We start from the raw sequence: 12812 nt of genomic DNA on the forward strand, positions 1-12812 counted from the left end.
TACCCTGTCAATGTACTTACATTCTTCAAAACACTATGGAGAAAAGGCTCAACCTGCTTAATCTCTCTTCATGCGACAAACCCCACATCCCAGGAATCAATTTGGTGAACACTGGTTAAAAGGGCCAGAAAGTGGAGCACATAATCTCAGCTGAGACTCCAGTGGAGAGAGGTACCTCATTGTTGGAGCTGCAACCTTTGAGATGAGATGCAAGGTTAAGGTCCCATCTGCCCCTCGGGGGGGCAAAAACAATTCCATGGGACTAAGTGAGGTACAAGGTGGGATCTTTGCAACTAAAGGCGTGGCCATCAATGGATTGGTCATTGAATTTGGGATTGTTCAATGGAAAGAAATGAAGAGCCTTAGACACATTGAAGGGTTGTCAGGGAGGAGAGGTTTATAGGGGTGGGTAGGGGTAAGGCCAAGGAGAGATTTAAAAACAAGGATGAGAACTGCCAAATGGAGGTATTGTTTAACTGGGAGCCATTAATAGGAAACGGGCTTTAGTGCGAGTTAGCACAAGGGGACCAGAGTTCTGGGTAGCCTCAAGATAGAGTTCAACTGGGAAGGGAGAACAACAATGGGCAAAGAAACAGAAAACAAAGTGCCTTTATAAGACAGAGAGGAGAAACTTACGGTCTGATAGTGTACTCAGCTCAGAGCCAATAGTGTGTGGAAAGCCAGTACATAGTTATGATCAACTGCACCTCCACATTACTTGCATGAGCATTACACTAATGAAATAAAAATCGTTCCTTCACAGCTGTGACAGCACAGTGAAAATATAACATCACAAAGCAGCCCCAACCGATCTTCTAGAATGTTAGAAATTACAAAATTAATGTTCAGTTTAGAAACTATTCCCATACAGAATATCACAGGTATAATGCCAACATCATGGTACCACTGGATAGTGGAAGCATAGGGACAGAAGGACGCCATTAAGCCTTTTAAGCCTGTTACAGTATTCAACTAGCTCACTACTGATCTGTATCTTGTCTCTATTTTCCCTAGTTCCATAACTTCCATTACCCATTAATCTGAAAAGGAACAATTTGTATTGGGATCTCACAACAATGTAGGATCCACTGTGATCAGGGAAGAACAACAGTGTAGGATTATCTCCTCTACTGGTCCAAATGCTATCAACAGTTTGGACACTTATCACTGATTTCTAACCCCGATGCTCTAATATTCTGGATCAGAGATACAATCCTGACCATTCTGCATTGGAAACTCCATAATGGTCATATACAGGACACTCTGTTCTCCTTAATTTACAGTGAAGGTCATTGCCATCTTATGTTGGTGCTGTAGCTTGGAAAGGGGAAGACATACCTACTTTATAAAAGGGACACTACCCATAATCCTTTTAACTTAATCAAACTATAACCTCTTTAAAAGAAAATATTATTTCAATATACCGAGTCTGTTGCAGTATAAAGGCTAGCTTCTGTGTTTTTTCCCCAGATTCTATAATAGGAAAATGTTATGGCCCAGTAACCGTGATTGAATCCCAGTCGAACCCTAAAGACACTTTGAAACTGATGTCAATTTGAATGGATAATAGTCAATCATTTTTGGCCCATGTAAGTGAGAGCTTATTTATAACATGGGTTTTCTTTTTCCTGTTGTTTCTGGTCAATATAATGAGTGATGGGGTCTCTCCCACCATTACAATAGGTGTCAATTTAATTCACAGAAGTCATCAGAAGTTCATAAACTGCATCATATGGCTACACCAACACAAGACTGAGCACTTCCTAAAGTGCACTGGTAAGCAATTCCTTCATATGGTTAATCAATCAAGGTAATTGAAATATTATACATACAGTGTTTCTGTTAAGTGTGATCAGTGTGCAAGTATGTTGGAGTTGTACATAAATGAGTCACAAAGAATACAAAGCATTGCTAATGTAATTAATTGTTTATTATTCTCTGGATATTCATCAAAAATGAATGAAGAGAATGTCCTTCACTTTACCTTTGCTAAATGTTGAAGATCTATTCTCACTCCCAACACGTTCTCATTCACTTGTTCTAACCATTTCTTTTTGTTGTGTTCATACATCTGTTAGCAATAATTTAACTGTACAAAGGGTAAAACGTTTCATTTGGGGAAGGCCAATCTTACTAAGCTCTAATGTGATTTAGTAAAAGTGGGGTGAAAACAACTTGCAGGTAGAATCAGTGTCAGAGCAGAGAGAAATATTCAAGAAGGAAATTTGGGTTTCAAAACAAAATGAAAAGCAGTGTGGCATCCCCATGTCTAGAGTCCCATCGATGCCACAAAACATATAAGATGGCAAAAATAGTAAGTTTACGTCAGGTTCAAAACTGGAGAAAATATAGAACTCACAAGAATGAAAACAAAACATCAAGGAATCAAAAGCCATGAAAATATTTTGGCAAAAAACTTTAAGGAAAACGCAAAAATGTTTTTTTTTAAATACTTAAATCAAAACGATAACTAAGGAAAGAGAAGAGCTTTGTCAAGATCAAAACAGTAACTGATGGAGGATGATGTACATTTAGTTCTTAATAAATACACCAGCCTGGACAATAGACATGATTTAATGCACAAATTGATAATAAATGTGCAGTTTGGAGCTGTTTGTGCAAGCAATTACTTCCATGTGAAATTGCACCTATTGAGAAATTGTCCCAGGCAATTCCATGCACAATTCATATTGAATGTGGCCGATAGTTATCCAATATCACCTTATTACTTAACAGGACATGCAGAATCAGAATCATATATATTAGCACTGACTTATATGATGTAACAATTGTTGATTTGCAGCAGCAATACAGTGCAAAGATATAAAATTACTATAAATGACAAAAATAAATAAATAAATAGTGCAAGGGTGGGGTGGGTGGTGGGGAAGGAATAACAAGGTAGTGTTCACGGACCATTCAGAAATCAGAGGGGAAGAAGCTGTTTATGAATCATTGAGTGTGGCTCTTCAGGGTCCTGTACCTCCTCTCCAATGGTAGTAACAAGAAGAGGGCATGTCCTGGATGTTGAGGGTCCTTAGGGATGGACGATGCCTTCTTGAGGCACTGCCACTTGAAAGTGTCCTCGATTGTTCCTGTGACGGAGCTGGCTGAGTCTACAAACGTCTGGAACCTCTTGCGGTGCTGTGCACTGGAGCCTCCATACCAGGCTGTAATGCACCAGTTAGAATGCTCTCCACCGTACATCTGTAGAAATTTGTCAGAGTCTAGAAATTACATTAGTGTGTAACCTGTGATCCTCTTTTCACTGACAGAAGAACTAAGAGCACATCATGCAGGGTTTGGAAGTGACACTGCAGTTAAAGGGTCTACACTGTCACATCAATATCTTGCACACAGCATCAGCCAGTCTCACTTTTCAATAGTCAGCACTGTGGAAAATGATTCACTGATGCATTCTTCCCCGATCACAGCCTTGTTTTCAGATCACTACTAATCTGTAGGTGATCACTGGCCCTTTGATCAGCCCACACCACATGGTGGTCAGAGCCACTTGTGGCACAGGGGTCAATTGGGCCAGGCAATCACAGGGTGGATGCTCATAGCCCAAGGAAAGTGTTGTGCCCAACTCATTCATGTTCTCCCTTACTCCAATGGCAGCTTTTTCTGCTTCTGCACAATGGTATGGGGAGTTCTTTAAGAACAGACTATCTCAGGGAAATGAAGTAGAAATGTTGGCTGGGATAAATAGTCACTTTTCTCATACACGTGGTAGTGGAAAATTAAGGACTGGTAAAATGATGCCAATGTTTTAAAGGGAAGAAAGCAATGTGAATTAATTCCAGGCAATTTGCCTAACCTTGGAGATATTCTGGAGGGAAAGGCACATGTATTTATGATTTCTCAACTCAAGTAATGGTAGATTGTCACAGAATAAGAAATTCTGGTTTGTCAGAATATTTTTTTAAATCTCTGGGTTGGGCACTCTTACAGCCAGTGACAATTCGATCTCCAACCGTCGTATATGAAGGCAGTTTTAGTGGAGAAAAATGTCCTGTGCTGGAGTTGTTTTGTTTGCAAGAGGCTGAGGAAAGGTCTATGACATTATGAGATGTCTAGAAAGAATGGATAGTAGAGACATCAATAACCAGGGGACATCATTTTAAAGCAATTGGTAGAAGGAATTAGAAGAGATTTTTTTTAAACTCAGACGGTCATGGGACTCTGGAACTCATTGGCTCCTAGGGTGATGCAGGCAGAAAAAACATTGCTACATTTAAGATGTACTTTATGTTGGCACTGTACAATAGCAAGTGGATTTTGGGTGAAGGTCTCTTTGGCTGGAACAGAGACAACGGAACAAATAGATTGCAAATTTTGATGGTTCTATAAATTTTTTACTCACTGTCAGCAAAGTGGGTTATGCCACAGGAAGTTTATACAGAAGCCGAGATTGGAGAATTATGTAAGGCTTTATTTTGTTGCATCATGCTGTAAGCTGAAACAGAACATGTAACATTGCACAATAAATTCAGAGATGAGATAATCAGTATCTAGGTTCAATCACACCAATAACACTCATTATTCCTCCCTCACACCCCCACCCCCGCAAATGTTTGAACTCCTGATCGCATGGATCAGCCAAATGATCATTCTCTCAAGCCTCAGCCCAAGCACTGAACATCAACAAGCAGTTTAACCAAGAGCATCATGTCTGATCATGTCTGCACCCAATGTTCAAACAAAAGTGATCAATAGCAGGAGTTCTGTTCTCTTAATGCAAAGTTACTGATGGCAAGTGTTCCACCAGCAAGTCCGATCAGGGAACTGAATATAGGGCAGGAACAAAACTGGGATCATCTCAGCTCCGTAGGGCTTAGTCATAACCAGCTTGCTGAAAACACACACATCATAAATAGAATGCCTTTTCAATTATTTCATCATATTATTACATTTCAGCAATCTATATACAATATATTACATTGAAATGCAGCAACAATTTTATGTACATAAATAAAATGACTATTTTACTTGCAACCATATCCCAAAATAGCATCAAGATGAATAACAAGTCACTGTGTTCTTGGCTAAGAGAGGAAGATTGACATTATGAGAATACTTACTACCTCTTCTTTGAATCAATGCACATAACCTGTACTAGCCAGGTAGATGGATTTTGAAGCACTAAGTCACAAAGAAATGCTTCTCCAACAATACTGCATTCATCAGAGTAACAGTCTGAATTATATCGTCAAGTCCTGGAATAGGACTTCTGATTCAGGGCTGAACACGAACCAAGATATGACTGGAATATATCAAGACTACACCACTGGAGAAGTTCATACAACAGAAACTACATAGGGATTAAACCATAGACAGTGAAATGTTAAAGCAGTTTACTGTGATCAACTCCAGTATTAAATATATTATTCAATGCCAATTTACGTTCAATATGAAAGTGCACTGCTCATAACTTCCAATGTCAGTGTATGGTCTTTCAATCTGCTGGATCCGTTCATCATTTGGGAAAACAAATGTAAAAGAACAGAAGATACAAGACCCACATGGAATGAAGCAGTACTAACTCCTCATGAAATTCATACTGCTCTCTACAGCTTTGACACCCAGAGTGCATCAACAGCAGGGTTGCCAGCTCTGCAGGATTATCCAATGTCTCCAGGAAATAAAGATTAATGTCCTGGACACGATATGAGCAAAACCTGGGAAAAAAAGTCAGAGAGAAGAGCATTAAAGAGAGTTGTGAAAAGATTTTGATTCTACAGTTCCAAAAAGAAGCCACTTTGTTGGAAGTTTGCTTTACTGTTAAGCTATGCAGTGCTCATTTCTGGGTGTCGTGGCACTCATTGGGAGATCTGTCCCTTTTTTTGATGGGGTTTTCATTCTTCATGGTGGTTTTTCTTAGGTTTTATTAGCCCCCTTTTTCCTGAAACTATGATATTTACAAGATTCAAACTACATATTTTGTTCTGACTGGGTTCTGTAACCTCCTAAAACCTCGCATGCCTTGATTGATTTGCCCATCAAGGTGGGATGGTCACTCTCACCTTCCCATTCTCAGGATGATTTCAGGCCATTGCTGCTCATTGCTGCATTCAGGAGCTCACCCAAACTCTGCAATCCATGGAGAAAAGGAGGCGGTCAACGTTTCGGGTCAGGACCCTTCTTCAGGACTGAAGACAGGAAAAGGGGAAGCCCAATATATAGGAGGGAAAAGCAGAGCAGTGATAGGTGGGCAAAAGAGGGGAGGCGGGGTTGGCACAAGGTGGTGATAGGTAGATACAGGTAAGAGAACCTCCCCTCTTTTGTCAGTATCTCATGTAGTGAATTGAATTAGCTGAAGACTGGATTCTGACTTGAATATATAATGGCGGTTCCTTCATCATTACAAGGCCAGAATATTGGAATTCCCCCACTAATAGGATTATGGAAAAAGCACGGCAGCAGTTCAAGAGGAAGATGTGTGATAATCCATAAATATCTGCTAGGGATGGGCATCAAGTCTGGCCTTGGAGGGGAGCCAAGATACTCTTGCTTCCCTTGTTGCCCTTGGTCTATTGGGTGGAGGGTTTACCAGTTGAAATAGTCTTTTATTAGAGCAATTTTGTTACCTGATATCTTTACCATGGAGCTGAATCTTCATCGTCCAAGTGCTTGTCTGGGATCGGTGGGGGCTCATCCACGTTCCCTTCATCTCCAACTTCAGGTTTCTCCTGAACCTGTGGCTTGCACTCTTTGTTTCTGTGTTTGACTATTTTTGCATAAATCGGTGTTTGTAGTTGCGCGTTGGTAGACTCCTTGACCTCAGTGTTATAGTCAATCTTCCGGCTTGATTCTGCTGAGGGCATTTTCTCATATTGGGTCATATAATCCAGCTTCTGTTCACTTAGGCTTCCCTCATTTGAATTCCAAACATTTACATGGATGTCTCTCACAACTTCATACAAACCATCGTCATTGTCCATGTCACTCCCTGCAAGATTAGTCATCTGAATACTTGGGATATTTTGGACAACTTGGCATTTATCGTTCACTCTTACCAGCTGCTGGTCTGTGGGAGGAAAGTCACTGGTCATTAACATGATCAAGAAACAGACATGTAGAAGTTATGAGGGTAACTACCAAGGTGTATTGTCTTTCAGCTGACATTTCTTTCCTAAAATTTGTTTTCACCACTTACGCAGCCTCTTGCCTACTCACAATAATCCTCAATACACTTTATGCCAAAACTGAATAAGTATTTTAATTTGTAAAGTACAAAGTGAGCTTCTGTAACCAATACACAACTTTGTCAGGAGTTACAAACAGGATAAAAACATTCTGAATTGAGCTGCATCTCAGTAAGAACATATTGGCCTTGTAAAAGTGCTACACAGATTTGCCAGAATTATACCTAGTTAAACTGGTAAAGTTGTGCAGCTAAGTTGTATACTTTATACTAATTGTGGTTCCCTTCAATGTAGAAGATGAAGGATGTGAACTTATTGCCATGTTTAAAAGGAGTTGATAGGCTAGAGAAAACAATTTTTTTTTGGTGGGGAGAGTCCAGGACAAAGGAATTTAACCTTAAAATTAAAACCAACCCTTACAGGTGTAATGTCAAGAAGCATTTTGAGAGCATTGAGAGCGTTCTGCAAGAAAGCTTGGAGACACGAGAGACGGCAGATGCTGGAAATCTGAAGCAACACACAAAATGCTGGAGGAACTCAGTGGGTCAGGCGGCATCCATAGAAGGAAATGGACAGTCGATGTTTCGGGTCAAGACCTTTCATCAGGACTCAGAGTGAGCACATGGTCAAAGAGCCAGAGAGCAGCAGAGATAACAAAATGGGAACAGTGAGAGAGCGCATACCTCGAAGAGACTTCATGGTAGAGCAGCAAAATGGAGACACAAGAGAGACTGCAGATGCTGGAAATCTGGAGCAACAGACAAACTGCTAAAGGAACTCAACGGGTCAGGCAGCATCCATGGAGGGAAATGATGAAGGGTCTTGACCTGAAACGTCGACTGTCCATTTCCTTCCATGGATGGTGCCTGAGTGCTAAGTTCCTCCAGCATTTTGTGTGTTGCTGCAAGAAAGCTTGTTTAATGACTGTGTCAATTGAAAATTTCAGGACTAAGACTGATGGAAATTGGTTAGTTAGTTAAATGTTATTAAGAGAAATTGAACAAATGCAGGTAAATGGAATTGAGATACAGCATCATTCATTTGATTGAAAGAACAAGTTTGAGAAGTTAAATTATTTTTCCCATTAACCAAATGTAATATTAGGTGGTGTAACAACATGTAGAAACAAAGCATTCAAAGTTACACGTCTTAAAGCAGCATTCTCTCTGCCTGTGAAGATCTGGAAAGATTAAATATTATAGGGACTGTTTACCCTGGAAAATGATTAGGAGAATTGAGAGGAATTTTTAAAATTATGAAGGGGTATAATATGGTAGTTGTGAAAAAGCTGTCACCACCTATCGGCGAGACCAGAACTACATTCTTAAATATCAAACCCAATAAAGAATTTTGGAGGAATTTTGGACAGCAAGAACATGGAATCCACTGTCAAAAGGAGTAGTTGAATACAAACCCCAGATGTATTTAGTGAAGACTTAACACATAACAAAGGGCAAAAGAACAGAAAGACACAAGAGCAGGATGGGAAGAGTCTTATGTGAATGTTGAAATGTTAACTCTGGTTTCCTTTCCACAGATGCCACCGAACTTAGTGTTTTCTGTTTTAATTACAGTTTTTTGTGTGCGTAAGGCTAGCTATAAAGATCAGCAGGCTGTCTGAACATGAAGGAAATTACGGCCAACCCACAGATCTGTCTTCACTCCATACAACTCTGTGGGTAGACAGCATGACCGTGAATGGTGAATACTTTTTTGTCCCCTTTCCCTCTTCCATGCCTAGAAATACCCAGACCCATTGTTGCCCTAGTGAACTGCTGTACCGGCTATGCTAAGCTAGTACTGAGCAGAAACTGCGTGGCTCGGCACTACAACTGAGAGAGACATCCATTCCAGAGACTCGAACTCAAATTCCAAGTTGGCATTCCAGCATTATGTAGCTGGAGGTGCCATATCTCAGGCAAGGATATCACCATTCAGATAAGCAGAAGAGATCCCATAGTTCCATCTGAAGACAAGTAGGGGACTTCTTCCTTCTGTTTTGGGACAATATTTATCCCTCAACAAACATCACCCACACTGAACATTTTGTTATTGGTGCTTTGCTGGCTGTGGGATCTTGCTATGTATAAATGGCTTTAAGTTCTACATTACATCAGTAACTATACTCAAACAAATTATTTCATTGATGTAAATGCTTTGGGAGATCCTGAGGTTGTGAAAGCTTTTTTTTAAAATTGCAAGGCTTTTTTTAAACCACAATGCCAGCAGAGGGAGCTCTAACTGAAGCTTAGAGCAAAAGCACTTGGGGTTCACTGAAGAGACTGAATTCCTGTATCAGTAAATGACTAATACACACTCACTTTATTTTGTCCACTGCTGTCCAATACTTTTATAAAGATCTATCACTGGTCTTATCAGCAAGAGGTCTCAGTTTTCTGGATATTGTGACCATTACATACCAACTATCCCTGGGACCACTCCATTTTCATTTGTAGTTTCCAGATCATGCCTGAGTCGAACAGAACCAGTGTGATTCTTCTGCAAAGTAAAAAGAGCATAGAGGGTTTGAAAGTTGTTTTGAATTTTGTTTGGCAATGATTAACAATGAAGCGTCCCAAAGACTTCTCTAATTTGTTCTTCACAACCAGGTTAGAACCATCAACCTCAAAATCACACGTTTAATTTCACCTTCCAAAATAATCCAACAATCTTTGAAAGTTTCACTCACTATTTCATGATTAATCTTGTCATTCAACCCAAAATGGTCTTCTGTGCCATGACCTTGATCCCTTCAACTACAATAACTTTCATATTAGACTGTTTTTGAATAATCAAACTGCTTGAAATGGCCTTAGCCACAAGGTATATTCAATGAGGTAGGTCCATTCAATTTTAGTTATAGCGCAGTGTGTAGCACTCTGACCCTGGGAGTCAAGTTGAGTTTAAGTTACACTGTACAGACTTGCACATATTTAACCACAAAATACAGATGATCTGTTAATTGATTGAGTCATAGAGAGATACAGCTCGGAAGCAGACCCTTTGGCCCATGGCATCCACACTGACCAGCAGAAGCACACACTCTTACACTAATCCTACATTAAATACATATTATTCAACCCACATTCCCATCACCTGCTCTCAGATTCTACCACTCAACCACACAGTAGGGGCAATTTACAGTAGTCAATTAACTTATCAACCCACAGGTCTTTGGGATGTGGGAGGAAACTGGAGCACCCAGAAGAAACCCACGTAGTCACAGGGAAAACATTCAAATTCCACATAGAGAGTACCCGAGGTCAGGATTGAACCTGGGATCCCTGGTGCAGCAAGGCAGCATTTCTACAAGTGCTACATTTCTACTGTGCTGTCCCAAATTAGTGGGCAGGACACTAGGGAGAACCCAGCTCCCTTCTTCAGATACTGTTGAGGGAGGTGCATTTTTCTGAATCAATTAAACTGAGGTTCTGTCTGAACCCTCAGGTAACAGATTCAATAATGGTATTTGAAGAAGGAAAGGGGCTTCTTCCTGGTGTCTGGCCTACTAACACCCAGATCATTTGTGTTTCATGGTTAAATACCTCCTTGCTGTTGGGGTGCTTGTTGTGTGCAACAATAAATGTGTTGTACTCTTTGAGTACAAGGGTTGGGACATCATGATACAGTTTGTAAGACAATGGTGAAAGTGCACTTGGAGATCACCATCCGGGACAAGCCCTCTTCTCATTGCTACCATCAGTGAGGAGGTACAGGAGCCTGAAGACCCAAACACAAAGATTCAGGAACAGCTTCTTCCCCTCCACCATCAGATTTCTGAAAGATCTATGAACACTACCTCATTATTCCTTTTTATTTGCACTATGAATTTATTTTTGTAATTTATAGTAATTTTATGTCTTTGCACTGTATTGCTGCAGCAAAACAACAAATTTCATGTTATATAAATCAGTGATAATAAATTTGATTCTGATTCTGAGTATTGTGTGCAGTTCTGGTTACTGTACTATAGGAAGGATACGATTAAGCCAGAGAAGGTGTAGAAAAGATTCACAAGGATGTTGTTGGGACTGGAGGACTGGAGTCATAAAAAGAGACTGGATAGACTGAGACTGTTTTCCCTGGAGTTTAATAGGCCGAGGGGTGCCTTATAGAGGTTTATAAAATCATGAGGGCCATAGATAAGATGGATGGTCCCAGCATAGGGGAGTCTAAAACTAGAGAGCATAGGTTTAAGGTGAGGGGGGCAAGGTTTAAAGGGGAGCTGAGAGGCGAGTTTTTCCACACTTTAGATGGTTGGTACATGGAATGAGCTGCCAGACAAAGAGGTAGAGATGGGTATAAGTACAATGTTTAAAAGGCATTTAGATAGGTACATGGAAAGGGAAGGTTTAGAGCAATATGGGCCAAATGCAGGCAAATAAGACCTTGGTCGGCATGGACAAATTGAGCCAAAGGGCCTGTTTCTGTGCTGTACAACTCTGATTGTGACTAGACTTCAAAAAGTACATCATTGGCTGTTAAGTATTTTGAGTTATCATAAGTTTGCCAAAGATGCTATATAAATGCAAGTCCTTTTCAAACTTGAAGCTATCTATCAACAAGCTGAATGGTCCATGTGTATGTCATGGAGTCAGACTTACATAGCACAGAAATAGGCCCTTTGGCCCACAGAGTCTGTGCTGCCAATCACGCACCCATTACACCAATCCCACGCCATTTCTGTTTTATTCTTACTTACTATAAATATCGCTTTGAGCTGTCCATCACAGCTTCGTATTCTTTCCGAAAATCTGGCAGGCAGAAAATGATGAGGATGGAGAGATAAGACAATACAGTACCAGGTTAACGAGATTGGGTGTATATCAGCTCACTAGTTACCACCAAATTTTGTAGAAAACCATAAACCCACCCATCCTGACCCTTAAGTTACTGGGGTAGAAGTTTAACCTTGACCACATGCATTTAAAGTACTGTATAGTAGTAAATGTGCTTTTGCCTTCTGACATTTGGTTCTATTAACTTAAAAGGAAGTGAATGTTGGGAGCAGTATACAATGTGCATGAATCTCTGAATTTTAGGATTAGGGTGACCAACACCCCAGGAACCCAGAAGTCTCTATGTCACTGCTGCCAGCAAACACTTGAAAATCCCTAATTTTCCTTTGCTTGTTTAAAATAAAAATAAAATTGGGATTAAAGAAAGCCCATTTGTCTCACAGCTGTGCATCATTGAATGAGCTAATGAAGAGCCAGGGAAGACAGGACAGACAAGCAAGGCAACGAATAGCAAAGCACACAGGAGTAAGATGGGAGAGGTCATGTGATATAACCTACAGGAATACATCCAGAGGTGAGAAGCTCCAATCCATGATATGTTGGACTGGAGAATGATGCGATTCATAGAACCATACAGCACAAAACAGGCCCTTCGGCCGACCATTGGCCACAATTGGCCACAATTTAAGCAGCCCCAATCCACTGCAACAACCATGGACTTTTGTTGTGGAAAACACACTGCCCTGCCTTTTTATGATCAATTACCAACCATGCACATGCTGTCTCCTTTTAAAATGGAAGGCTTATGTCAACTAAAGAAGTCACACTCTGCTGGTCAATCACAAGCACACAGAGATCCAGTGAAATCCATGAGTGCTCCAGAGTATGACACAAGTGTCAGTGTGACAGTTAGTGGTGTATACAA

General features: G+C 40.4%; 1 protein-coding gene across 2 annotated transcripts in view; it reads right to left on the reverse strand.

Annotated features, from left to right (window-relative positions):
* Positions 1-5116: 5116 nt before the first annotated feature.
* Positions 5117-12812, reverse strand: part of LOC127581819 (uncharacterized) — a 29697-nt gene continuing 22001 nt past the window's right edge. For both annotated transcript variants that reach the window (XM_052036569.1, XM_052036568.1), the window contains exons 3-6: positions 11851-11902; positions 9569-9647; positions 6591-7030; positions 5117-5681 (exon numbers count right to left, since the gene is read on the reverse strand). In XM_052036569.1, coding sequence (XP_051892529.1) covers positions 6600-7030; positions 9569-9647; positions 11851-11902 — 562 coding nt within the window. In that variant the 3' untranslated portion in view covers positions 5117-5681; positions 6591-6599. The remainder of the gene's footprint in view (positions 5682-6590; positions 7031-9568; positions 9648-11850; positions 11903-12812) is intronic.

Source organism: Pristis pectinata, chromosome 22, assembly GCF_009764475.1.
Source record: "Pristis pectinata isolate sPriPec2 chromosome 22, sPriPec2.1.pri, whole genome shotgun sequence".
Lineage (NCBI taxonomy): Eukaryota > Metazoa > Chordata > Chondrichthyes > Rhinopristiformes > Pristidae > Pristis > Pristis pectinata.